General features: G+C 49.8%; 1 protein-coding gene and 1 non-coding gene across 4 annotated transcripts; both read left to right on the plus strand.

Moving 5' to 3' along the window:
- Positions 1-1,790: 1,790 nt before the first annotated feature.
- On the plus strand, positions 1,791-27,693 carry CHD4 (chromodomain helicase DNA binding protein 4). 3 transcript variants are annotated; one of them, XM_032801754.2, is made up of 40 exons: positions 1,791-1,895; positions 3,162-3,313; positions 6,608-6,735; positions 6,927-7,118; positions 7,441-7,559; positions 7,962-8,203; positions 8,287-8,414; positions 8,594-8,729; positions 9,261-9,442; positions 9,608-9,847; positions 11,933-12,136; positions 12,239-12,444; positions 12,893-13,024; positions 13,259-13,355; positions 13,858-14,049; positions 14,150-14,350; positions 15,599-15,736; positions 18,148-18,269; positions 18,384-18,557; positions 18,862-19,003; positions 19,367-19,498; positions 19,600-19,717; positions 19,949-20,073; positions 20,417-20,654; positions 21,209-21,381; positions 21,551-21,731; positions 21,877-21,963; positions 22,137-22,225; positions 22,310-22,443; positions 22,763-22,907; positions 23,165-23,330; positions 23,725-23,834; positions 24,176-24,302; positions 24,516-24,593; positions 24,713-24,850; positions 24,939-25,047; positions 25,343-25,475; positions 26,502-26,697; positions 26,823-26,998; positions 27,170-27,693. In XM_032801754.2, the coding sequence occupies exons 2-40, from the start codon at positions 3,217-3,219 to the stop codon at positions 27,185-27,187; spliced, it is 5,745 nt and encodes a 1,914-aa protein (XP_032657645.1). In that variant the 5' UTR covers positions 1,791-1,895; positions 3,162-3,216; the 3' UTR covers positions 27,188-27,693. The 3 variants fall into 3 exon arrangements, with proteins under 3 accessions (XP_032657645.1, XP_074927599.1, XP_032657653.1); XM_075071498.1 differs by having other exon boundaries at positions 24,179-24,302; positions 27,170-27,270; XM_032801762.2 differs by having other exon boundaries at positions 23,728-23,834; positions 27,170-27,270.
- LOC116837614 (small Cajal body-specific RNA 11) lies at positions 23,356-23,499 on the plus strand. Its single transcript, XR_004376738.1, has one exon.
- Positions 27,694-27,938: the final 245 nt, after the last annotated feature.

Below are 27,938 nucleotides of genomic sequence, written 5' to 3' on the forward strand. Positions count from 1 at the left end.
GGTGCCTGTAATGGAAGGGTGGATTGTATTATGGTCTGTGTGTGCATAAATAGGGATAGATACTATTATGGGATTTACATGTTTATAGTAAGGGATCATTAGTGATTGTATTATGGGATGTCTGTGTGTACAACAAAGGGGAAGGACAATACTATGGGAGGTCCATGTGTATAAAGGGAGGGTTAGATACTATACTAATGTGTGTAGTGGGATAGTATGGATATTATTATGGCATGCCCTTGTGCACAGTAGAGGGGAAAGTATTGTAATATGGGATGTCTGTATATATAATGGTGTGAATAGTATTATGGGATGTCCACATATACATACGCACACAATGGGAAGGACATAATTATAGAATATCTGTGTATATAAGGAAGGAGGGAATACTATTGAGGGAAGTCCATGCATATAATGGAGGGGAAATAGATACTATTAAATTTATACCATGAAGGTATATAGCATTAAGAGATGGTCATGTCTATGATCTACATGAGCGGGTGGATAATATGTTTGACCTTGATAGGGATGTTTGAGTATCAGAGTTGTTCACATGGATTGCTCTTCTGTATTGTAGGATGCCATTCCTTAATGGGGTGTGACTGTATTATTGGATGCTTGATTCTCTTTTAAAAGGGGGGTGAGCATGGTTATTACGGTATGTCTGCCTAGAGGTAGATTCTAGTGAATATTATGGGCTAACTGCCCGAGTGCGTATTTGGGGGGGGGTGTTGATCATTATGGGATACGTTGAATCTGCATCATCTGGAGGAACAAAGAATCCTGGCAGTCTATGCCAGAGTATTATGGGATGTGTGGCTGGCCCTGTGCCCCCAGTGGTTATTATGGTCTGTGTAGATGGGATGTGGGGGTGGGGTGGATGGAGTGGATCATGAGTATTATTATGAGATTTTCATACAAGTGATTGATAGGTAGTACTACAGGATGCTTGTCTCCATGCTTCAGTATTGTGGGCTGTTCAGATGGCACCCTGTTCCTTCAGGTCTGTCTGGGCGCAGCGGGGGAAATACATGAATGTCAGTATTATGGGCTGCCTGGCTGGAGTGGGGGAGCAGGCAGTATTGTGGGTTGTGGCTAAGAATTGCTGAGAGTATTATGGGATGCCTGGCTGGACAGTGGCTCCTGGCAACTATTATAGGATGCCTGGCTGAGAGGGGAGGATGAGAAGGGTAACTATTATTATGGGATATATGTCTGGAGTATGACTATTATGGGATATTATGGGGGCTGTTATGGAATGTCTCAGTGGAGGAGTTGACGAGGGAGTAGTGCTTATTATGGGATGCCAGGTTGGGCAGTGAGTGTGTGGTATTATGGGATATTTTAACAAGGAAGGGGGATTATTGTAGGACGTCTGGGTGAGGGAGGGGGAATGGGGTGGGGAGGAGGGAGTATTATGGGATGCTTGGGGCTGAGAGTGGATGTCAGTGTGTGGGGGAGAATGCAATTATGGGATGTCTTAGTGAGGGAGGCTGATAGTGAGGGAGGGGGTGGCATGTTTTAGCAAAGATTTAGTATTATGGGATGTTTGAGTGAGGGGTGAGTGTGCGTGGAATATTATGGGATGTTTCTTAGAGGGAGGATTGTATTATGGGATGTTCCTGATGGGAGGGGTGATTATTATGGGATGCTGGACTGGCCAGTGAGTAGGGAGTTCTGAAGGGAGGGAAAGTATTATGGGATGTCTCAGTTGGGGGTTGCCAGGGTGACGGGGGCGGACCCATTGCCGAGGTGTCGGGACATATTATGGGCTGGAAGCGGGAGCGGGGAGGGGCCTGGCCGGGTTTTTTCCCCTTTAAGAGGTGGTGCCGGAGCCGGGGCCATTTTCCCTTCAGCGGCGGCAGCGAGAGGCGAGGAGCCGGGGGGCGAGCCGGGTGAGGAGAGCGGCAGGGACCGGGCACGACCCCAGATTGCTTCAGAGGGCAGGACGCGGGAGCTGCACCCCCTCATGGCGCCGACCCCCGTCCTGGCGCCGCCGCCGAGCCCCGACCCCGCGAGCTGCCCTGTCCGGGGGCGCGACCTCGGCCCGGCTGCCCTGCGTCCCCGCGGCACGGGGCTGCCGCGGAGCCGGCACCCCCTTGGCTCGGAGCCGCCTCGCACCAGCGACTGGCCCGGTCTGCCCCTACTGCCCCCGGGGAACGGCCCCGCCCGCCGGGATTGGCCGAGCGCCCTGAGCCGCAGCTGCGCGCCCCCCGCGAGGGGCAGGGGCGGCCGCGTGCTGCTGCTGGGTCCTCCCCCCCCCCCCCGCGTGTGTGTGCGCGGGGGGGGGGCTCGCCGGGAGCCCGCGCGGTGCCTGCCACGGGCTCGCCGTGTCTTTGTTTTCCCTGCGTGAAATCGGGGGGCCTGTGTCAGCCTCCCGGGGGCGTGGTGGGGCGCCCTGAACGGGCATCTACATTGTCCTGTCCCGCCGGCTCCGGGAGGCGGGTGGGATGTGAATCCTCCGGGTACTAAAAAGGCTCTTTTGGTGGGCGACCCCAAAAGCACGTCTGGACTATGGGACATGGGGGTGGGGGGCTGCGATGCTGGTCTCTCGCACCGCTAGGGGTTTGTCTTCATTGGAGTTTTTACTTCATGAATTGGTCGCCTGCTCGAGGCAGCGAACACTTTGTTTGTGACGGCGAGTTTGGCTGTTCCCCAAACACTTGTTCCATGCTGCACCCGCTTGTCGCTCGGCCATGGCTGGCTCCCTCGAGATGTAAACCACCAAAGTTTGGGGCGCATCAAAAGGAGCTTTGAGAGAGGTTTTAACTACCTCGAATTAAATGGCGACCAATTGCCTAAAAGTCACAAAACTTCACTTAGCCATACCTTACAGCACTGGTACCAGTCTGGCATCATATTGCAAAGGTTTGGACGCTGTTACCATTGGACTGTCATTTGGTGGCCCTTTGCATGAAATGAATTAATGACATAGTTCAGTTCCCAGTAGCTACAAAACCACTCTCATCAGGACCCTAAACTAGTGCCCAGTCTCGGCATTTCCATGCTTCCCTACTTGGCCCTTATGTCGGGGGCTGCCCATTTCAAAGTTCACTACAGATGTGCGTTGGGCAGGATTATTGCATGAGAATGTGGGTTCATTTTGATTATCATAGTTAACTTTTTCTGCATTTTTATTAACATACTGGTCTGACTGGCAGGAAGGAGACAAAGCTGCAGAAGCTGTCTGAGCCTAAGTACCCCAATTTGGAGGACATGGCATCGGGCATTGGATCCCCATCACCTTGTTCTGCTGGCAGTGATGATGAGGAGATGGAAATCCTGCTGAATAACAGCATCCCTCAGCACCCAGGTATAGGTGGCATTGTAGGATGGCTGTGACTAGCAGTATGTAAAAGGGAGTGGTAGTGGGGCTGTTCTATTTATTTTATTGAATGGGTGCTGCAGGTAAAATACAATGTGCAGGGAGAAGTTTTGTTTCATTAGGAGCCCAGGTGATTAGAATATTTAGGTCTCTTTATTGTGTCCTTTTAAAAGCTGTGGTCTGCACACTATAGTGAGGTGGAATTGGTTTTATTCCAAGCTAGTGCAGGCTATTGGAGGTCCCTGGGACAGGGAGTCTGGTTTTAATGGGGCATCTGAGTGCCTGCAAGGTATATGTACCATGGCTGGGAGCAGGAAAGTATGTGAGAGGGCAAGGTGTCTGGCTTCCTATCATCCATCTGGGAGCTCAGACCTGCTGACAGTCCAGAGGAAACTGCCTTGGGCTGTTGCATGACCCACTTTCTGTCTTCACCACACCCTACCTCCAAGCTTCCCATGGATCATTCTACACTGTTCACCTTAGCCCTGTTCTTGTGTCAGTAGCTTTGTTACCTGTTCAGTTCCCTTAGTACAGCAGTTCTCAACCAGGAGTCTCTGGGCCCCAGAGGGCAGTGAGCGGGTTTCAGGGGGTCTGCCAAGCAAGGCTGGCATTAGATTTGCCCATGGCAGAAAATCAAAGCCCCGCTGTGTGAGGCAGAAGCCCTAGGGCCCTGAGTCCCGCCACTCAGGACTGAAGCTGAAGCCTGATCAACTTAACTTTGCAGAGCCCGTTCTGGCATGTAGCCCCTGGCAATTGCTGGCCTGAAGTTTTATATGCAGAAAAATGGTGGCTGTGGCATGGATGGGCCATGGAGGTTTTTATAGCATATTGGGGAGGCCTCAGAAAGAAAAATGTTGAGACTCCTCCCCTTAGTACACCTCTACCCCGATATAACGCTGTCCTCGGGAGCCAAAAAATCTTACTGCCTTATAGATGAAACTACGTTATAACAAACTTGCTTTGATCGACCGGCATGCGCAGCTCTGCTCCCCCAGAGCAATGCTTTACCACTTTCTATCTGAATTCATGTTATATCGAGGTAAAGGTGTATTTGCATCTTCAGGCCTCATGCTTGATTTTCATTATAACTGCAGTCTCTGTGTGGAGAATGGGAATGAAGTTAGAGCTCTGGAGACTGAGAGTCACCTCTCAGGTTCTATTCCCAGTTCTATTGCTGACTTGTATGGATGTACAACTCATTTTACCACTCTGTAAAATAGGAGCTCTAGAATCATCCCCCCACACTTAGACTCCCTGCCCCAGACTCGAGTGCCTTTCTAAGGGAAGTCACTTAAGTTTGTTCTCAACCAGGGGTATGGGTACCCCTAGGGTACACGGAGGTCTTCCATGGAGTATGGCAGCTCGCCTAGATATTTGCCTAGTTTTACAGCCAGCTACATAAAAAGCACAAGCAAAATCCGTTACAAACTAAAATTTCATACAAAGACTTGTTTGTTCTGCTCTATATACTAGACACTGAAATGTAAGTACAATATTTAAATTCCAGCTGATTTATTTTATAAGTATATGGTAAAATGAGAGAGTCAGCATTTTTTCAGTACTAGTGTGCTATGACGTTTTTGTATTTTCATGTCTGATTTTGTAAGCATGTAGTTTTTAAGTGAAGTGAAACTTGGGGGTACAGAAGACAAATCAGACCCCTGAAAGGGGTACAGTAGTTGGGAAAGGTTGAGAGCCACTGACTTAAGTCACTGGGAATTTAAGAGCTTCAGGGAATGTACTGGCTGAAATTTTGGAGGGGGGCTGACAGAGCCCTAAATCCGAACTGGTTGGAAAGGAAGGATAATGGTGCCTGTCCTGGTAGATAAGATACAAGCAAGTATTGCTGGAAGGGGATATACTTGTGTCCGTTGTGAATATGGACCCCATCCTGAGCACGTTCCCCCATGTCTCTTGTTCCGATGGCTGCATCTGCTGTGAGCTGTGGCTTCTCCCATCCTGCCTCGCTTCTGTGGTCAGGAGGCCATTTTCCCCTGGAGTGAGAATGAGTAACTCTCGCTCTGTAATGGGTGGGGTGGTTGGGGATGGGAGAGAGGGTGAGTGGTTGGGCTGCTGTGGATCCGGTCACAGAGGAAAGGGCTGTCTGCCTGTCCATTCCTCTCTGGGCTTTATGTGGGAAGGAGGGGGTGAGAACACAGATGGGAGTGTGTTTTTGTGGGTGGGGGAGAGTTGGCATGCATTACAACACTGAGGGACTGAGCATGCTGGCTGTGGTGCGGGAAAGCTATGCTTGTGGGCTGGCTGCTGAGGCAGGGATCTGGTGAGTGAGTTACCCTGAACAGAAGTTGCCCAGGTGGGAGGGGAAGAGCAAGTTGCAACTGATTGTTTTGTTCCTTGCTTGCCACTATAGAAACCTCTACAGCACAGGGGCTCTTCTGGGGACCCTGGGATAGAGCCCATGCCCTCATCCCTGATCAGCTGGTTCTCTTGAATTATCTGCTACAGTCTCACGCTGCCTGTTCCAAAGATCAGCTGGGGGCTTCCTGTCTTGCTCTTTTCCTCCCTTACCAATTAGGGCTCCTCTCATCTCTGACTGCTGAGTCCTCTGCATGTGGCCAGTAACTCCTAACTCCATTTTTGCTATGCTTGCTGGGCTAAGGAAATTCCTAACCTGTTAAATAACTTGTGTAGCTTTGCTTGGAGAAGGAGCAGTGAGCTTACTAGGGTAGATAGTGATGTGGGAGGTATGGGGGTCTAAGGGCTTTTGATTTTGCTCTCTTCAGTATGGTATGATCAGTCTGTTACTGGACACTGTTAGACAGGGCTAAGATGAATATGTGGATTTCAGTGTGTGCACCAAGGAGTTGGAGAAGCTGTTGAGCTGTGTGGGGAGTGGGGTATGCTGTGATGCAGCACTCCTGGGCCTTGGGCTACACTGATCCTTTACAGCACTGCAACTTGCTGCGCTCAGGGGTGTGAAAAAACACACCCCTGAGTGCAGCAAGTTACAGTGCTGCAAAGCGCCAGTGTAAACACTGCCCCAGCGCTGGGAGCGCGGCTCACAGTGCTGCAGGCTAATCCCCATGGGGAGGTGGAATACATGCAGTGCTAGGAGAGCTCTCTCTCAACGCTGCCACTGCAACCACACTCGCACTTCAAAGTGCTGCTGCGGGAGCGCTCCCGCGGTAGCGCTTTGGGGTTTCGAGTGTAGCCAAGCCCTGGATTGTGTAGCATGGCCCAGAGGGCATGATGGTGGTGCTTGGGTATATATCAGTGCTTCCTAATTCTTCTGCTCTCCCCTACCTACACATCCTCCTCCAGAGCCTGAAGAAGAGCCAGAGGAAGAGCTGCTGTCAGAGGCTGAAACTCCCAAAATCAAGAAGAAAAAGAAACCCAAGAAGCTAAAGGAACCAAAAGTGCCCAAACTTAGCAAGCGCCAGAAAAAGGAGGTGAGGAATAGAGGGCTGATTGTGAGGGGAGATTCTGCCATGGAACAGGTTCTGAAGACTGGGCACATAAGCAGTCATTCCTGTTGCTGCACAGCCTGAGGCAGTGACCCCTAGTTTGCACCCCCTGGAGTGTGCGGGAAGGTGTAGTGTCTCACAGCTGCCTGATCTTCTCTCTTCCCCCTTTCATCCAGCTAGGGGACAGCTCTGGTGAGGGGAATGAGTTTGTGGAGGAGGAAGAAGAGGTGCTGCACTCAGACAGTGAGGGCAGTGACTACACCCCTGGGAGGAAGAAGAAGAAGAAATTAGGGCCCAAGAAAGAAAAGAAAAACAAAGCCAAGCGCAAGGAGGAGGAGGAGGAAGAAGAGGAAGATGATGACTCAAAGGTGAGAGGCTGCCCATTGCCCCACTCTGTCTCCTAGATCTGACCTGGAGAGACCATCACATTGCCCCTGTACAATAGCACATGGGGGCTGTCCTGCTTGTTCTTCCCTCTGTCCTCTACACTTGGCTCATATGGGACAGATTCCCAAATTCTTTCCCCTCACCCTTAGACCTTGGGGGGGGGAATCCCCTGACCCAGAGTTGTCATTTCTTCCCCACCCTCACCCCCCAGACTGATGGGCTCGCCTGCAGTATATAGAGGCTAAAACCCTTTTCATTGTGTCTGGTCACCCTGGGACTTGCTGCCTGTCACCTTTTGCACAGGAACCCAAATCATCTGCTCAGCTCCTGGAAGACTGGGGTATGGAGGACATTGATCACATCTTCACAGAAGAGGATTACCGCACTCTCACCAACTACAAGGCTTTCAGCCAGTTTGTCAGGTAAGTTTTGAGCCAATGGGGCTTTTGGGCCTCTGGAGCAGAAGGGAAACAGGACAAAATATCCTTGTTCCCTGGACCTCAAAGCATTTTAGACACTAAATGGCCACCATTTGGTGACAGTTACCCCCAGGGCAAGGGGAATGGAGACAACAGTGAAGTGATTCAAATTCAACAGTGAATTTGCTGTCAGTTGTAAAGCTGAGACATAAGTCCATATCTTCAGGCCCCCTTCTACTCTAATATAGATGACATTCCTCTCCCAGAGCCAGAAATATTTCCCTCTTCAGGAGGATGGCAGCAGCTAGTAACCCTAGGGTTAGGCTCGATTGTAGTTCCTGGGTTGGGGGGCGGGATCCAGTATCCATGTCCATTCAGTAACACTCCCTCTTTGCCCCCACACAGGCCACTCATAGCTGCCAAGAACCCTAAAATAGCTGTTTCAAAGATGATGATGGTGCTGGGGGCCAAGTGGCGAGAGTTCAGCACTAACAACCCTTTCAAAGGCAGTTCAGGGGCCTCTGTGGCGGCTGCAGCAGCTGCAGCTGTGGCTGTGGTAGAGAGCATGGTGGCCAACGTGGATGCTGTCCTGCCCCAGCCCCCTGCTGATGTGCCACTACGTAAGGCCAAGACCAAGGAGGGCAAAGGTGAGATGAAAAACGAGGATGAGAGGTGGAATGTGGTATCTAGAGATGGTGATCCTCTGTCTCACAGTCTCTCTTACTCATAGGGCCTAATGCCCGGCGGAAGCCGAAGGCCAGTCCTCGTGTTCCTGACATCAAGAAACCCAAAACCAAGAAGGTAGCTCCTCTGAAAATCAAACTGGGAGGATTTAGTTCCAAGCGTAAGAGATCATCAGTGAGTGACCTTCTCTTTTCTCCCCATTGGGGGTACTGATACATTGATGATGGCAGGTACTTGCAGTTGACCAGCTCTACGCTTCCCAACATGCAGTGCATGAGGATGTGTCCAAGGATGTAGGAGGCTGGTAAACCATAGCTGCTTGACTCACCATACTTTATTCCTGCGTTTCCCAGAGTGAAGATGAAGATCTGGATGTGGAATCAGACTTTGATGATGCTAGCATCAATAGCTACTCTGTTTCAGATGGATCCACTAGCCGCAGCAGCCGGAGCCGCAAGAAACTCAAGGCTGGGAAAAGGAAAAAGAAAGGTATCCAAGTACAGTGCTCAGCTTTGGATGGAGCACAACTAAGGGGATGTGGGTGGAGATATGAGAATTGTCTGCTGTTACCGTCTAAGGACTCTAAACCCCTGGAGAGGGGAATTGTTTAGAGAGAGCTCAGGGTGGAAGAACTATTGGAATAGGGTAAGACTGCTGAAAGGGAAGGGAACTTGTGAGGCTCACCCACAGTTAGCACTGAAGAGTTTAATTCCCGAGGAAGGGACTGAGAAGCAATCCTGCCTTGGGTCCCCTAGGTAGAATAAGACATGAAGGGACTTATACAATTATTGCAGTTGGCAACAGCTGCTTTTCTGCCCTACCCTTGGTTTCTGTTTCCACTCACCTTGGCTGTTGTGGAACAAGAGCTGCCTTCCCTTGCCTTTTTTGTCTGGATCTGGAGCAATGTCTCTTCCTCTGTCGCCTTTTAGTGTGATGGGGTATCCCCACTGCTGCAGAAGGGAATTCTGCCAGTGCCAAAGGCTTCCAATGATGTGTAACTGTCACCATCACCCTCTCCAGGTGAGGATGACTCCACAGTTCCTGTGGATGGCTATGAGACAGATCACCAGGACTACTGTGAGGTGTGTCAGCAGGGAGGAGAAATCATCCTTTGTGACACCTGTCCCCGTGCCTACCACATGGTCTGCCTGGACCCAGACATGGAGAAAGCCCCAGAGGGCAAATGGAGCTGCCCACACTGTGTGAGTACCAGATTTTATACACCCAAGGGAAAAATCATGGAGGACGGGGGTTCTCTACTCCCTGTTTTGCAGAAGGCTAAATTGAAGAGATGGTAGGAGGCTAGGGGTATCAAGAGGATGGGGTTTTTGTATACCCTAGGCTAATAGTTTTCTTCTCTCCTGTAGGAGAAGGAGGGGATCCAGTGGGAGGCAAAGGAGGATAACTCGGAAGGCGAGGAGATCCTGGAGGATGTTGTGGGAGACCCTGAGGAGGAGGATGATCACCACATGGAGTTCTGCCGGGTCTGCAAGGATGGAGGGGAACTGCTCTGCTGTGATGCCTGTCCCTCTTCCTACCACATTCACTGTCTAAATCCCCCCCTGCCAGAGATTCCTAATGGGGAATGGCTGTGCCCTCGCTGCACTGTGAGTCTCTGCTACCCCCATTTGCCCCATCTCCACAGAGAGTGGTATCCCTCTCTGTCTCAGGGCTGCGTAGTTCCCTCAGGGATGTAGTTGCTCTTCTAGCTTGCCCATTTCTTTCTGTCTTTTTATTTGTCTGGGGTCTCTCTCCTCCAGCCTTACAGTGCCTCGTAGCTTGGTTACCTTATTTAGACTTCAGAAGGGGGCTCCATGGTCATGGATCCCAGTGTTGGACAGACTTATGCTACCATGTGCAAAATGGTTCCATGGACATGGCTCCAGGGACTTGAGGCTCCAACTTTCCTGGACCCTGAACATGTCTGAGAACTAAGGCTATGGTTAAAACTATTTAATCCTAAAGTGTTAGAGCTGACAAAAATTTATAAGTTCATTATCAGTAGGGCATAGGTGCTGGAACTGGGGGTGCTGCAGCACCCCCTGGCTTGAAGTGGTTTCCATTATATACAGGCTTTATACTTTGGCTCTCAGCACCCTCACTATACAAATTTGTTCCAGCACCCTGCAGTGGGGTGTGAATTACCTATGTGAGCTGCAGATTTGGTGGCATATGCAGAGGCCTCACATCCCAGAACAGAGCTGAGATAGACTCTTACTGCTACAAGATATCACTAAGAAAATAATTTTAAAAGGTGTTAAATGTATATGTGGCTATTGAGAACATCCACAGTGAGAAATATAAAAGGTCTCCTACCTCAGTGCATATTCCAACCTCTGACCAGCTAGGAAGAAACTTCCTTTTTGGGTTGGTTTTTCCATAATTGTCCTCTAGCCATCAGGCAGGATACTGGACTAAGTGGACTGGATCAGCCCAGAGTCCAGTAATTTATTTTCCACACAGAATCTATATGGATTTGTATGTCTGATATTTCCTGCAAGGATCAGCGAGAGGACCAGACCTGTCCCCCTGCCTGCCCCAGGAACATTGCAGTCTACTAAGGGATCCTCTGTCATAAAATCATAGAATATCAGGGTTGGAAGGGATCTTAGGAGGTTATCTAGTCCAACCCCATGCTCAAATCAGGACTAATTCCCAACTAAATCAACCTAGCCAGGACTTTGTCAAGCCTGACCTTAAACCTCTAAGGAAGGAGATTCTACCACCACCTCCCTAGGTAACCCATTCCAGTGCTTCACCACCCATCTAGTGGAAAAAGTTTTTTTCCTAACATCCAACCTAAACCTCCCCCACTGCAACTTGAGACCATTACTCCTTGTTCTGCCATCTGCTACCACTGAGAACAGTTTAGCTCTATCCTCTTTGGAACCCCCTCTCAGGTAGTTGAAAGCAACTATCAAATCCCCTCATTCTTCTCTTCTGGAGACTAAACAATCCCAGTTCCTTCAGTTTCTCCTCATAAGTCATGTATTCCAGCCCCCTAATCATTTTTGTTGCCTCTCTGGACTCTTCAATTTTTCCACATCCTTTTGTAGTGTGGGGCCCAAACTGGACACAGTACTCCCGATGAGGCCTCCCAATGTCAAACAGAGGGGAATGATACAATCTCTCGATCTGCTGGCAATGCCCTACTTATACAGCCCAAATGCTGTTAGTCTTCTTGGCACAAGGGCACGCTGTCAACTCATATCCAGTTTCTCATCCACTGTAACCCACAGGTCCTTTTCTGCAGAACTGCTGCTAGCCATCCAGGTGCGTAGTTTGTAGCAGTGCAATGAATTTTTCGTCCTAAGTTCAGACTCTGCACTTGTCCTTGTTGAACCTCATCAGGTTCCTTTGGCCCAGTCTCTTAATTTGTCTGGTCCTCTGTATCTATCCTACCCTCACAACATTCTACACTCTCCCAGTTTAGTGTCATCTGCAAACTTGCTGAGGGTGCAGTCCACGCCATCCTCCAGATCATTAATGAAGATATTGAACAAAACTGGCCCCAGCACTGACCCTTGGGGCACTCCGCTTGATACCAGCTGCCAACTAGACATGGAGCCATTGATCACTACCCGTTGTCCTGGAAAAATGACAAATTGGCAAGAGTTCAGAGAAATGCTGGGGAGATAAGTGGGGGTTGTTTGTATTAAATTCTGGCATAACCACCTCTCTCTCTTCTCCAGTGCCCATCTCTGAAGGGGAAGGTGCAGAAGATCTTGATCTGGAAGTGGGGCCAGCCCCCACTACCCACACCAGTGCCCCGACCAGCTGATGCAGACCCTAACACTCCCTCCCCTAGACCCCTGGAGGGCCGGCCTGAGCGGCAGTTCTTTGTCAAATGGCAGGGCATGTCCTATTGGCACTGTTCGTGGGTGTCTGAACTGCAGGTTAGTGGGCTCTTGGCTTGCCTAGGGGGTGGACCACTACCTTTGTGTGTTGGGAAGGATGCATGATGCCACTCTAACTATGTATGTCCGTTCTGGCTCCAGCTGGAGCTGCACTGCCAAGTGATGTTCCGAAATTACCAACGCAAGAATGATATGGATGAGCCACCCTCAGGGGACTTTGGGGGTGAGGAGGAGAAGAGCCGCAAGCGAAAGAACAAGGACCCCAAGTTTGCTGAGATGGAGGAGCGCTTCTATCGCTATGGGATCAAGCCCGAGTGGATGATGATCCACCGAATCCTTAACCACAGGTGAGGGAGGGAGCAAGGATTTGTCACAGCAAGATCCAGTAGATTCCAGTCTACAGAGATAGTGGGGGGGCTTTCTCAAGGGTGTCAAGCATGACTAAGGGAATGGAATAGGATCCACTGAATTCTCCATCATGAGAGGGGAGGACCCATTGTGATAAGATCCATTGAGACCCTAACCACAGATATCAGTCACACTTGGCAAAAGAAGGTAGATCATCCACTATAGGTAAAGGCAGGGTTCCTTTTATGATGGGATCAACTGGATCCTCTTTTGTGGTAAAGGGTGGGATTGGAGATTTGATTTCAGTTATGCTGGGGATTATGGACATGGCTGCTCTTATCCCTACCCCTTCTGTTTCCTTCCTACCTTCCTTCCCCTCTGTGCAAGGGATGGGTGGGGTGAAGGCTGGTTCCCACGCTTGAGATTTATTGTTGTCTGTCTCTGCAGTGTGGATAAGAAGGGGAATGTCCACTATCTGATTAAATGGAGGGATCTGCCCTACGACCAGGCCTCCTGGGAGAGTGAGGATGTGGAGGTGCAGGACTATGACCTCTACAAACAGGCCTACTGGAATCACAGGTAAGGGGGTGGGGTCTGCAGGATTGGAAGGATGAAGGGGTTCAGGGAATCATTCTGCCCCTACTGACTCCTTTTCCTTAAAGCAGTGGCCCTGTGTTTCTGGGTTTGCTCGTCTCTTGCCAATTTGGATGATTGTCCGCCTTGCAGTTTGCAGCCCCTCCCCATTAGGTGTCTCCTGCAAATTCCATTAAACTCGCATAGCCCTACACAGACACAGAGAATATCTTTGTACAGGGAGCTGATGAGAGGTGAAGAGGGTCGGCCTGGCAAGAAGATAAAGAAGGTGAAGATGCGGAAGCTGGAAAGACCCCCAGACACACCCACGGTGGATGTAAGTTACTACTCTCTGTTAGGTAGGCGAGTGGGTTCTGGGATGTGTGGGATACCTGCATCTACAGGAGTAGAGGTGTGAAGCATGTTTCACTCCCACTAGTGATGCCAGCTGGTGCATCTGACTCTTACACATCAGTAAATTACTAAGTTGAAGGCAGAAGGATACTGTCTGCAGAGAGCCCCCTTCTTGGGGTAAAGAGGAAGGGAAGAGGATACAGAATCTTCCGACTCAGTTTTACCTTGCTATCTGGGGAGGGGACTGGCTGACTTGTCATAGGGAGGGTTTGGTTTCCAAAATTGAGCTCTTCAGAGGGGATGCCATTCAGGGCCAGTTGAGACACAGGCATGGGGGATTGAGAGCTTCTCCTGCCACTGTTTCAACTGTGCCTGAACTAGGGAGGCACAAGCTGGAGCCCAGTGCATAGGTAACAGAAGTCTTGGTGGGTGATTTTTGTCTGATTGGTGCAAAGGGACTCAACATTTTTCTCCTTCTACTGTAGCCAACGGTGAAGTATGACCGGCAGCCAGAGTACCTTGATGTAACAGGAGGGACATTGCACCCCTATCAGCTGGAGGGGCTGAACTGGCTGCGCTTCTCCTGGGCCCAGGGCACAGACACAATATTGGCTGATGAAATGGGGCTAGGCAAGACAGTGCAGACAGCTGTGTTCCTGTACTCCCTGTACAAAGAGGTGAGGAGCAAAACTGGCTGAGGATACGCACATCTGGGGGAATGTTCTCTTGCCCTGGTGGGATGCAGTTCTGTAACACTTCTGATGACTCTGTCCCCAGGGCCACTCAAAGGGACCCTTTCTGGTGAGTGCCCCACTCTCCACAATTATCAACTGGGAGCGGGAGTTTGAGATGTGGGCTCCAGACATGTATGTGGTGACCTATGTTGGGGACAAGGACAGCCGGGCCATCATCCGGGAGAATGAGTTCTCTTTCGAGGACAATGCCATACGTGGGGGCAAGAAGGCATCCAGGATGAAGGTAAAGAGCCTGAAATTGATTCCAGTTAAGTCCCACTGGCTCACTTCTAAGAGTTGAGAATTCAGGGATATGAGGACTTCAGCCTCTAGAAACCTGGTTCTGATCTGGGCCTTAAAAGTGAAAGTGGTTGTTAATTGAGGTCTGGTGGGCAATCCTCTGTGAAATAAGTTCTCCATCAGATTCCTGGTAGACATGTGCTGCTCATGTTGTAGACATTTCCACTCCAAGTTCAGTAGTAAATAAGGGAGGTTGCAACTAGGGTTTCCTGGATCTCATTGACTCACTCTGTGACCTTAAGCAAGTCCCTTTTCTTTGCCTCCATTTCCCTATTTGTAAAGTGGATGACACTGATCTTGCTTTGTAAAGGAATTTGAGATCTATAGCACTAGATAAGAGCGAAGTAGTAAACTCAGACTGAAGCTCTGACTCCATTTAGAGCCATTGAAAGGGCCAGTTCCTCTAACATTAGTGCCACCTGACGAGGGGGCTGAAAATTCCCCCTCTACCTATCAGGGAAAGGGGGCAAGCAGGGGGGAAAGAACCTTTCTTACCACAGCTGTTAGTTTCTGCAGCATTCCAGCTTTCCTTGTAAATAACTTTTTGAACATTCTAATTGAAAAGAGCCTTTAAACTGACTGCTTGCCTTGCCAAGCCTACAGATAAGCAGCTTCATGTGGGTGATGCTGCTGCTTAAAGCTTCCACAGCAGTATAGGGAAGCTTGGATTCCTCTGCTTTCACTGTGAGTGGCAGTGAAAATGAGAACCATGTTGACAACTACTTCTTCTCTGTGAAGCTCCAGGCAGCACTTAAACAATTTCAACTAATCAGAGTTGAATGGAATGGATTTAGTTCTCTGGCCATACCACTCCCATCCCCACCCCTCCAAGTTGTTCTTTAGTAATTGTCCATTTCCCTAGCATTCTCCTTCCCTCTCTTCACCCATTTCTAAACAGTCGACTCTTCAGAAATGAGGCTTGGCAAGTATTCAGCCACCTCCTTAAACATTAACTTGTGGAGGAGAATCCTATATCTGATTGAACATGGCTGATAAGGAGGTAAAATGGATTTGTCCAAGTTGGAACTACCTCAGTGCCTGATATTAATACCTTGACTCTTGAAGCCTTGAATGATAGTGAATCGTCAGGACAGCCTGATGCATAGGCAGGTCCTTCCCTTGCTGCCTTGGCCTGGGGCTGTACCTATACTTCCCTGTTCACCTATTGCTAAACTCTCATTTTTCCTTGCAGAAGGAAGCATCTGTGAAGTTCCATGTGCTGCTTACTTCCTATGAACTGATCACAATTGACATGGCCATTCTGGGTTCTATTGACTGGGCCTGTCTTATTGTGGATGAAGCTCACCGTCTCAAGAACAATCAATCTAAGGTACAGGAGGAGTTCTGGAGTGATGGCAGGAGGCTGAATGTGGTGGAATTTATAGGCCTTTTTTAAAAAAAGGCCAGACCATTGTTTTAGCCTAATCTCCTCCATAACACAAGCCAGAGAATGTCACCCAGTAATTCCTGATCAAGCCTATGTTCTCAGATGAGCTGCATAATGTCTTAGACATCCAATCTTGATTTAAGGACTTCATGTGATGATAAAAAATCTAACACGGGTGGGCAAACTACAGCCCTCGAGCCACACCATGTGGCTTAGCCCTGCTCCGGCCCGGGCACAGGGTTGGGAGCTGCACTACACGGCTCCTGGAAGCCATGGCATAGTCCCGCTCTGACTCCTATGCACTCCAATGGATGGGGCAGCGTGGAGACCTGCTTGGCCATGCCTCTGCGTAGGAGCTGGAGAAAGGACATGCCACTACTTTCAGGAGCTGCTTGAGGTAAGCGCCACTCAGAGCCTGAACCTCCTGAGCCTCTCCCCCAGCCCTGATTCCCCCTCCTGTGCTCCAAACCCCTCAATCCCAGCCCAAAGCACCCTCCTGCACCCCAAACCTCTTATCCCCCAGCCACAGTCCAGACCCCTCAGTCCCAGCCCAGAGCACCCTCCTACACCCCAAACTTCTCATCCCCAGCCCCACCCCAGAGCCTGCACCCCCTCCTGCACCCCAACTCCAATTTTGTAAGCATTTATGTGGCTTGTCATACAATTTCTGTTCCCCGATGTGACCCTCAGGCCAAAAAGTTTGCCCACTTCTGATCTAACACATCCCTTGCAAGATGTTCTTATGGGCTCATTATTCGAAAACGTGTGCCTTATTTCCAGTATGAATTAGCTAGCTTTGACTTCCAGCCATTGGATCTTTACATCCTTGATTCCTTTAATATAATAAATAAATAAAGAGCCGTCTCCTATTGAAAATCTTCTCTTTTATGTAGGTTCTTCTAGATCATGATCAAGTCACCTCTTTACCTCTCTGCTAAGCTAAATAGATTTAGTTTCAAAGGCTTTCCTTGTAAGGCTGGGTTTTCCAGTCCTTGTAGGTGTCTTCTGAATGCTTTCCAATTTTTCAACATCTCTTTTGAAGTGTGAACACTGATGTTGGACACGATTTCAATGACATTTTCATCAATGTTGCATATAGAAGTATTACTAGCTTGCCCACATCTATTAAATATTCCTGTTCATACAAAGGATCATGTTAGTGCTCATAGTCATTGCATTTCACTGGGAAGTTGGTTTATTATCCACCATGACCTCAAGTCTTTACTGGTCACTACTTTCTAAGATAGGTTATACTTACAGGATGGGGGACTGTGTTCTCTGTTCCTATGTGTATGACCTTCCCTTTGGGTATATAAAGCATATTTGTGCCCGGTTTATAAAGCAAGCCAGGTTGTTCTGTATGAATGATGTTCCCATATTTACAACCCCACCAAACTGTCATCTACAAACTTGATCAGCAATTTCATATTTTCTACCAGATAATACAGCTGTTAAATAATAGTGAACCAACAACAGATCCCTGTGGGATTCAAAAGAAATCCCCATTACACTGACACCCTACTAACTACATTTAGAGATCTGTTTTGGACTGTTTCTGATCCATTTCAGATGGGCTACATTGACTTGTTATACTTCTGACTTTTTAATCAGCGTTATGTAGTACTAAGTGAAAGTATACTGTCAACCGTTACCTTTTGTCAACTAAACGTAATCTCAAAGTATCAAGTCTGTCTGACAACTTTATTTTTCATAGAACCATGTTGACTGGCATAAAGAATTGTTTTAATTTGGAGTAACATACCAGCATTCCCATGTTTTTGCCTGTTGGGTCAAATGGGTCAACCCATTTTTACTGTTTATACATATTAGCACAACTTTAACTCCCTCCCCCCCGCCCCAGTTCTCTGGAACTTCCCTAGTATTCACAATTAATTAAAAATTGCCAGTAATAGTTAGATCTACTTGGCCAGATCTCTTAAACTCTTTGAGAGGGAGGGAGGCTGAAGGAATGTACGACTCCAGTTCAGGAGGCAGTAGAGTGGATAATATGTCAGTCTGGAGACGGCTGGTTGGCTGGAAGAGTCTGCAGTTCAGGACACACAAAGTAAATATGTGGCATCTGATTTCTGGGAATTTGCTGCAGCAGGGTCTCACAGGTCTAAGGAGTGAGTCTTAGGCAATGTGTGAATGAGATCAGCCTCTGTAAAGACACTAGCCAGGAGGTCCAGTACATAGGACTCTTGCACAAACTGTCTCTATAATCTAAGATGAACCCTGGCTTGAAGGATTGATCCTGGAAGGAATTTTCCTCTATGGCACAGTATCTTGAGTTGGGAAGGGGGATTGGTAGACTACCTGGATGAATCCATTGACTCTCTTCCTTTCTTCACCAGTTTTTCCGGGTGTTGAATGGATATTCCCTCCAGCACAAGCTACTGCTCACAGGAACCCCTCTGCAGAACAACCTGGAGGAACTGTTCCACCTGCTCAACTTCCTGACACCTGAGAGATTCCAGTATGTCTTGTAATGCAGGCCCAGACTGAGTCTGCTTCCTTGTTCCCTTCCCCCACCCTGTTTGTCTCCCCATGGACCTGCATCTTCTGCCCTGAGTGCTTGTTTCTCCTGCAGTAACTTGGAAGGCTTCCTGGAAGAATTTGCAGACATTGCCAAGGAGGATCAGATCAAGAAGCTGCATGACATGCTGGGCCCACACATGCTGAGGCGCCTCAAGGCTGATGTTTTCAAGAACATGCCCTCCAAGACAGAACTCATTGTCCGGGTGGAGCTGAGCCCCATGCAGAAGTGAGCATGGGAGGGTGGAGGAGCTACTTGAGACCAGCTTATGCCTTCTCTAGATCCATATGCTTTGGACATGCTGGGTGGGATCAAGAATTCTTGCTGCCGCTGCCCGGGAGAAATAATCTTACACACTCATGTAAGAGATGGAGAGATAATGACTGACCTTTGGCAGAGTATAGGTAGTATTAGCAGGGAAGAATTGCCCAGGGGTAGTGCCAGGAGCTGGACTGATGCTAGCTAGGGGTGGGGAGGGTGTTATCAGCCCTTTTGTGATGGGGGCTTAGTGACTCAGATTCTCTCTTCACAGGAAATACTATAAATACATTTTGACAAGAAACTTTGAGGCACTGAATGCACGAGGTGGTGGCAACCAAGTCTCCCTGCTCAATGTGGTCATGGATCTGAAGAAATGTTGTAATCACCCCTACCTCTTTCCCGTTGCTGCTATGGTATGTTCTAGCCCCTCAGTCCTCCTCTGAGCAAGCCTCCTTACCATTCACTTGGAGTGAGCCTAAACTTCCTTGCACTTGGAGCAGCTATCCTTCCCCTTAATTTGGGCTTGAAATGTTTGTAGGCTCTTCCTTTATTTCCCTCTGCAGCCCCTGCCAAGTGGCAAGCAGATGGTGTCTCCCTGCAGGGGCCACAAGAGGTAGGGAGGGGAAGACGCAAAAAGGGAAAGGAGTGGGAAGAAAGAAAAATGGAATGGGAGTGTAGGAGCCAAACTCCAAGATACCAGTTGCACAAAGGATGATGGTGGTGTGTGACTCAGAGATCTAAGGAGAAATGTACCTTCTCTTCTGTTCCTCCCCCAGGAAGCTCCAAAGATGCCAAATGGGATGTATGATGGTAGTGCCCTGATCCGAGCATCTGGGAAATTGCTGCTGCTCCAGAAGATGTTGAAGAACCTCAAGGAAGGAGGCCACAGGGTGCTCATCTTCTCACAGGTAATGGGGCAGTGCCTCCCAGAGGCTGGGGTCCCTGTGTGTGAGAGGGGCGGCAATCCAGTTTGGTATCTTCCTGCTCAGCTTTATCTCCTTGTTCCCAGATGACTAAAATGTTGGATCTCTTGGAAGATTTTCTGGAACATGAAGGGTACAAATATGAGCGGATTGATGGTGGGATCACAGGGAACATGCGCCAGGAGGCCATTGATCGCTTCAATGGTATGGAACCCTATACACCCACAGAAAACGAGAACCCTCCCTCACCTCACAGATGCTTGGGGCCCCACATCTGCTGCTAATCCTTAGTGCTGATCTGCAGCACATCCTGCTATGCCATTCCTAGGCCTCTGGGTTGACACTACCTCCTTGCATGAGGGGCTGGATGTGATGAGTCTGGAGTTGAATCTAATGCGCACGCTCTTCCCTATCCCCTTCGCTCTCCTCCTGAAGCTCCTGGTGCTCAGCAGTTCTGCTTCCTGCTTTCCACTCGAGCTGGGGGGCTTGGTATCAACCTGGCCACAGCAGACACGGTGATCATCTATGATTCAGACTGGAACCCACACAATGACATCCAGGTGAGGCTGTAGGATGGCACTAGAGTCACTAATGGTAATAGGTGACCCTTAGGAATGGGGGAGGGGGGTGAAAGAGTAGAGGGAGGGGAGAGAAGGAAGTACATATATGATTAGGTAGGGGAGGGGGAGACTCCACTGTGGAGAAATAAAAGCACTAAGTGGAGAGGGGGCGGCTGGAAGGGATTTGGCAGTGAAGGCTGCTCCCAAGAGGTAACCTGCAGGAAAAGGGAGGGGAGAATGAAAGATCCCAGGGAAGGTCAGGGTTATGTAAATAAGGTCAGATGAGTGAAGCAGTATAGTATTTGGTTTTGGGCTTGTTCTGAGCACACTATCTTCCCCTCAGGCTTTCAGCCGTGCACACAGGATTGGACAGAACAAGAAAGTGATGATTTACCGTTTTGTGACACGGGCTTCAGTAGAGGAACGTATCACTCAGGTGGCCAAGAAGAAGATGATGCTAACACATCTGGTGGTGAGGCCAGGGTTGGGCTCCAAGACGGGCTCCATGTCCAAGCAGGAGCTTGATGACATCCTGAAGTTTGGGACTGAGGAGCTCTTCAAGGATGAGGCCACTGAGGGTGGTGAGTGCCTGGGTGTTCTCTAGCACAGTGGTTTTCAAACTTTTTTCCCAGGGACCCAGCTGAAGAAAATTCTTGATGTCCATAACCCAACGTAACTGGGGATGAGCGGTTTGGGGTGTGGGATGTGCTCCGCTCTGGGGCAGAGGGTTGGAGTGAGGGCTGTGAGGTGGGACCACGAATGAGGGGTTCAGGGTGTGGGAGAAGACTCTAGGCAGGGGGTTGGGGTGTGGGCTTGGGGCAGGAGATGAGGGGTTGGGGGTGCAGGAAGGACTCTGGGTTTGTGGGGAGCTCAGGGCAGGGGGTTCGGGCACGGACTTACCTCCACTGGCTCCTGGTCAGCGGCATTGCCGGGATGCAGAGGCAGGCTTTCTGGCTGTCCTGGCACTGTGGACCGTGCTGCACCCTGGAAGCAGCCAGCAGCAGGTCCAGCTCCTGGGCAGAGCCGTGCTTGCGGAGAATAGCAAGAGGGCTGAATGCTGCCTCATGGAGAGGCCTTGCGTGGCACTCTCCCAAAAGCCCCTTGACAACACCAACTGACTGTGCTCCTCTTTCAGGTGATAGCAAAGAGGGTGAGGACAGCAGTGTCATCCACTACGATGACAAAGCAATCGAGCGACTACTGGACCGAAATCAGGATGAGACTGAAGACACAGAGCTGCAGGGCATGAATGAGTATCTCAGCTCCTTCAAGGTGGCCCAGTATGTGGTACGGGAAGAGGAGATGGGGGTGAGTGTCTTGCCCCTCCTGTTCCAGGGTGCAGGAGTTAAACAGGAACAGATGTGACTAGGGTGTAGACATCCAGAAGTGGTGGGAAGGGATGAACAGGTATCTGCCCCTGTTGGTGTGGGGGTTTTCAATGCATGGCTATTCTCTTATCCCTCTCTCCCTGGAGCAGGAGGAGGAGGAAGTGGAGCGGGAGATCATTAAACAAGAAGAGTCAGTGGACCCAGATTACTGGGAAAAGTTGCTGCGTCACCACTATGAGCAGCAGCAGGAGGACCTGGCTAGGAACCTGGGCAAGGGTAAACGTATCCGCAAGCAAGTCAACTACAATGACGGCTCCCAGGAGGACAGAGGTACAGAAGGGACACACAGGGATTTTTTTGTGGGGCTGGGGAGAACAAGACCTGCAAGAATAGGGTCTGTCAGGCTCTCACACTTTTTTTTTTTTTTTTTTTTTTTTTTTTTTTCCCTCCCCTCCCCTCCCCTCCCCTCCTCCAGATTGGCAGGATGACCAGTCAGATAACCAGTCGGATTATTCAGTGGCCTCTGAGGAAGGCGATGAAGATTTTGATGAGAGATCTGAAGGTAGATGCCCCAGGAGCCTGGGCAATATTTTCTCTGAGAGGTGGCAGTCAGGACACCTTGGCTTGGGAGCCTGGTGCTCCAGTCCATCTCCATGTAGCATAGGATGTCATGAGTGAATGTTCTCACTATATGGTAGGTTGTGTACCTCTTATCTGTTTGTCTCTTTGTTACAGCTGCTCGCCGGCCCAGTCGCAAAGGCCTGAGAAATGACAAAGACAAGCCCTTGCCTCCCCTTCTTGCCCGTGTGGGAGGGAACATTGAAGTAAGTGGTACCCTGGAAAGGGCCTTTGAGCCCATGTGTTTGTGTGCCTGGGGCTCTCACTATACCTGTCCTTCTCTTTTCCAGGTGCTGGGCTTCAATGCTCGCCAGCGCAAAGCCTTCCTTAATGCCATCATGCGCTATGGGATGCCACCCCAGGATGCCTTCACCACCCAGTGGCTTGTCCGGGACCTGCGTGGCAAGTCTGAGAAGGAGTTCAAGTGAGTCTGCATTGGGCAAGGGAAAGGAGGTGGCGACGGCATCTGAACCCACTGGGAAAGGGTGAAGATAGTAGCAGAGGGCTCAAGGGGTAAAAGGGGCTGCATGCTGCAGGGGCAAGAAGCCTATTTGGGGAGGCTGAGGAGGAATAACAAAACTGTTACTCCTGAAACTGAACCAAGGGAAAGGAGCTCAGGAACTATCCCAGAGTATTTACGGGTCTGAGCCAGGAGCCTGTTGTTTGGGTCACTGGGGACTAGAAGCCCTAGGGCATCTTTTTCCATATATGCTGGACCTTAAGCTTATCTAATACTGCTGCAGGGCCTATGTCTCGCTGTTCATGCGTCACCTATGTGAGCCAGGAGCAGATGGTGCAGAGACCTTTGCAGATGGGGTCCCACGGGAGGGGCTGTCCCGCCAGCATGTCCTCACCCGCATTGGAGTCATGTCACTCATACGCAAAAAGGTGGGTGTTTAGTGGAGCAATGCTGAACTCTCCCTCTACCACACAGCATCCCTTTCTCCTCAGAGGTCCTCTTGATCACAGAAGCCCTGATCTCTTATATGCAGTGGACAAAGCAGTGACTGCTTTCTTCCTCTCCCACCCATTTTTGGGGACTCCCCAGCCTATGATGTCTTGAGATCCCCATCTGCCCTGCTTAAAGGGGCAGCCTGGTGTGATCTCTCATATGATGTGTGTCTGTTCTCCACTTCCCCCACCAGGTGCAAGAATTTGAGCATGTGAATGGGCGCTGGAGTATGCCAGAACTAGCAGAGATAGAGGAGAACAAGAAGCTTTTGCAGCCGGGCTCACCCTCCCCCAAAACCCCCACACCCTCCACGCCAGGGGACACGCAGCCTAACACACCTGCCGCTGCCCCTCCACTTGGTGAGAGCCTTCCCCTTGCATAGCCCCGTCCTGCCCCTACCAGTGCTGTTCCCCTCACCAGAGCTGTGGTGGGGGAGGACCTGGGGGCGGACGCAGATCAACCTGCCTCTCAGGTTAGGAGGGCTGCCCCCAAGAGATGTGCATGCCCTTAAAGGCACGAGAGAACATTACCTTTCCCTGGGTGGGCTGGGGCCAACAGGCAGCTCCTGCATCTGTCCTGTGGGGTCTGAGGGCTTTGGTTCCATTGTGATTCAAGTTGGGTTGGAGGTCCGCTTTGTGGGAGCTAAGGGAAACGTGCACCAAATTGCAATGAAGGTTAGAGCTTACTGCTGGTCTCTATTGTTGTTTTTTTATTTATACAAAAATATGCTGGTCTTCGGTGGGGGAGGCACAGAAGAGGGTGTGAAGGTGGAAGAAGGAGCCAGTACTAGGGAGCAAGGGGAGCCCATGGAGTCTGAGAAGGAGCCCAACCTAGTTTCTGCTGAAGCAGAGGTCCCAATGGAGGTGAGTTAGTAGGTGCTTGTTTGTTTCATACTGTTACAGGTATCTCCTCCTCCTTCTGCTGTGCCCATCGTTGTCCTGTTCCTCTCCCCTCCCCTGACCGCTCGCCTGGGACAGAGCTAGACTCTGGGGATTCCTAAGAAGAATGCATCTCCTTGTTAACACTCTGTGGACGTATGAAGGAGCCCTATTTTGTGCTCTGACACTCTGTTCTCCCTCAGCTACCCTCTGTGTGGCACACTCAGATGTTTTTCACTCTGCCTTCAGCTTCTGGTGGTGGGTGGGGTTTCACAGGCTTTGTCCAACGCTGCTCCTCCTTGAGTTAACAGGTTTTCTCTCATCAGCAGTGTGCCCAGCCTGTGGAGACACCCCCACAAGAGGCAAAGTCCCCAATGAACCCCCCAGAAGCAGAGGAGAAAAAGCCTGAGGAACCAGAAGTGAAGGAGGAGCCAATGGAAATGGAAAGCAAAGGTATTAGTTGGAGGTTGTTAGAAGCCTAGAACTGCGTGCAGGACCCCAGTTAGCATGTTTCCAGAGCTGTATAGAGACTAGCCTCTTTTGGTCAGGGTGAGGCTTTAAACATAAATGTGATTGGGAAACAAGCCAGGTTTTAGACTGAACAGTTAAACCCTCTGTAGCTACCAGACTTGATCTCATGTCTTCTGTTCCCCTTTTCTCATGCAGCTGATGTGGAGAAGATTGAAGACAGAGTGTTGTCTGAGCCCTCTGCTGAACCTCCAACTATCAACCTGGATGAGAAAGGTGAGTGTGGCAGGATACTGCCAGCCCTCTTCATTCTCCACCTTCTAGAGGGGTACCTCATGAGTGCAGCTGCTGTGGTACTCTCTACTTTTCTCTCTAATGGGTCTCTGTGTCTGCAGAGGAGAAGAAGGAAGATGACAAGAGGGATGTGGTGATGCTGCAGAACGGGGAGATGCTGAAGGACTCTCTTGATGAGAGGCACAAGAAGGCAGTGAAGCAGCGCTTCATGTTCAACATAGCTGATGGTGGCTTCACTGGTATGAGGGGGCCTAAGTGCAGCTACACTTACCTGCCTCTGCTCATCTTAGTGAAATCCCTTTTGACTTTTTTTTCTCCCATTCTCAGAGTTGCATTCTCTATGGCAAAATGAAGAACGAGCAGCAACTGTCACCAAGAAAACCTACGAGATCTGGCACCGGCGCCATGACTATTGGCTCTTGGCTGGGATCATCAAGTATCCTTCCCCGACAGAACACCCTTTTCCTGTCTGGGAGTCTGACCCATCCCCATAAAGGGGATACTATCAAGTGGTGGCTGGAATACAGTTAGTGGGATAGCCTCATATTTACCCACCCTAATGAAGATCACAGCTCCATGTGGGGATCTTAATGGGGTGGCCAGGATACAGTGAGCAAGACAGTCTTGTCTCTTCCATCTCCCTCACACCCACTGGGATACAATCCTATTTGCCTGGAATACGTGTTCCCTTGTTTTCATTACCTTTGTTTGCCTGAGCTCCTTTATCTCAGTCATGGCTATGCCCGCTGGCAGGACATTCAGAATGATCCACGTTATGCCATCCTCAATGAACCCTTCAAGGGTGAGATGAACAGGGGCAACTTCCTGGAGATCAAGAACAAGTTCCTGGCCAGGAGGTTCAAGGTGGGAGCTGCAGAAGGAAAATTGAGGGTGTCTGCCTCTCTGAGACTATTTCTGATGGATAAAGAGAGCACTGCTGTCTTTCATGCTTGTCCACTGTTAGATTCTCTTGCAATCAGGGAATATATGAAGTGGATTGGGAGTGCTCTAGCATCAAAGGGGTGGGGATGTGGTTTTTTGTCCCGTCCCCCCACCCCTCCACCCTTGAGCTCCTTTGTATTACAGCCCACTCAGAGTATGTCTAGACTACGTAAAAATAATTTTAAAACTTGTTTGAACACATTATAAAATTCTAGCGTAGATAGTGCGTGTTGTATTCACACTACTACAGTAGGGTTCTAAAACAAGTTAACCAGTGCTTCAATAAAACCATTTTTCTTCTAGCCTAGCCATGCCCTTGGAGACTACACAAGAACTGTTTTTGGTTTGTGTTGGTTTTGTTAGCATGTTTGTTTTTCCTGATTGAATTACTATGAAAACCTGTCCCAGGCTGCTGTGCCTACTGGAAAGCAGGAAAATGGCCACTGTTTTCTTAGGAGCACTTGTTCCTGAGGTTTAGGGGGAAGAAACAGCCTGAAGGCCCTTCAGGGAACACCCACTGTGAATGTGTTCTTGTGGTCTCTTTGCTCCTTCAAAGGATAAAGAGGATAAAACCATGAAGGTACCTGAGGGAACAGTCCCTGAAAAAGTGAGCTACAGTTGCATGGAGGAGAGGATGCTTATGAGATTTATTTTATTTTTTTTGTTCTGGGACAGGACTAGTTCTTCTGTGCACAGTGTCTAACACAGTGGGGACCTGATCCTTGACTGGCATTTCTAGGCACTACCCCCAGTATAAATAAGAGCCTGGTAAATGGGGCTAAGGGAATGAGCTGAAGTAGCTCAGGCCTGAGAAGATGGGGCAGGGATGTTGGCAGAAGGTAAATCTTAGAATCTGGGGGAGTAGGAAGGTGTGATTGATAGGCTGCTCTGCAGGAAATAACTGGAGGAGGCATGGCAAGGCCCTCATGCTTATCCTTTCTCTCTCAGCTGCTGGAGCAGGCACTGGTGATTGAGGAGCAGCTGCGGCGAGCTGCCTATCTGAACATGTCGGAAGATCCATCGCACCCATCTATGGCCCTCAATACACGTTTTGCTGAGGTGGAGTGTCTGGCAGAGAGCCACCAGCACCTGTCTAAGGAGTCAATGGCTGGGAACAAGCCAGCCAATGCTGTTCTTCACAAAGGTGAGGCAGTAGATCGTGCTGAGCAAAGGTGGGCTTGTCTTGTGCTGCTATCCCCACAACTTGTTTCCCCATGCCAGGGTGTCCCTTCTCCTCCCCCTCTAAATACACACCCCTTTCTCTTCCAGTTTTGAAGCAGCTAGAGGAGCTTCTGAGTGACATGAAGGCAGATGTGACTCGGCTGCCTGCCACCATTGCCCGCATCCCACCTGTGGCTGTGCGCCTCCAGATGTCTGAGCGCAACATCCTCAGTCGACTGGCCAACCGCAGCAGCGATCCTCCTCCCCCACCACCTCCCCAGCAGGTAAGCATCCTCCCCTTCCCCAGCTGGTAGAAATCCCCATTCCTCTTGGAGCTTAATCCACCCCACTCCAATCTGGTCACTTATTGGGAGGGAGTGGGACCCACAGTGAGTGTCCCAGCTGGACAGGTGCTGTCAGTAAGGGCTCCTAATACATGTTCTTTCACCCCACAGGTGGCCCAGCAGCAGTGAGTCCCTAGCTTGGTACTGCTGGCTTCTTGACCAAGCTCAAATAATCCTTCTTCACACTCTACCCTTCCTCTGCCTGATGTTCCTGATCAGGTGCTGTTCCCCTTGGTGGACATTGCTGCACGGGCCTCCCTGGGGACGAGGAGACTCATCCCTCCGCTGCCAGCCCACACAAGCAAGGAGTGTGTTGGGGCTAGAGGGGACATGATGGACTCTGTACATAGTGACTGGAGGCCACAGCGCCACGTCCTGTTACACAGAATCCTGGCTGCACTGCTCGCTGCCTCAGCCTGGAGTTCCACGTTTTTTGTTTTAATCTTATTTTGAGTTTGTTTACTGAGATGAGTGTACAGATGAGACCAAGCAAAAGCCAGGACAGAGACACAGCTACCTCCATCAAGATCGTTTTTAATACAAAAACTGACTGGACTTGTCCACTAATAAACAACTAAAAAAAAAAGGAAAAAAATCTTGATAAAACTGAAAAATAAAGGTTTCCTTGTATTTTATTCTGCTGTCTTTAGTAGCTGTGCCAAGAAGTTGTGGGGAGGAAATAGCAGGAGATGAACAAGCGATCTCTGGTGGAGTGCTGCTGCTACTTTGCCCTTCCATGGTGTGGCGTGGGGTGGGGTGGGGTGGGTCCCTGGTATCCTGTAGCATAAGCCTTGTTCTGTACTCCACAAAGACAGAAAAATTGTCAGCATCTCAGCATGCATGTGAGGATCTATCTCCTTTCCAGCCTAATCTGTGATCA

This window comes from Chelonoidis abingdonii, chromosome 1 (genome assembly GCF_003597395.2).
Source record: "Chelonoidis abingdonii isolate Lonesome George chromosome 1, CheloAbing_2.0, whole genome shotgun sequence".
Taxonomy (NCBI): Eukaryota; Metazoa; Chordata; order Testudines; family Testudinidae; genus Chelonoidis; species Chelonoidis abingdonii.

Coding starts and splice junctions, on each gene's coding strand:
- CHD4 (XM_032801754.2), top strand. CDS start 3,217: ATGGCATCGGGCATTGGATCCCCATCACCTTGTTCTGCTGGCAGTGAT. Junction 20,655..21,208: donor GGATGAGGCCACTGAGGGTG/GTGAGTGCCTGG, acceptor CTCCTCTTTCAG/GTGATAGCAAAGAGGGTGAG. Junction 23,835..24,175: donor AAGCAGAGGTCCCAATGGAG/GTGAGTTAGTAG, acceptor TTCTCTCATCAG/CAGTGTGCCCAGCCTGTGGA.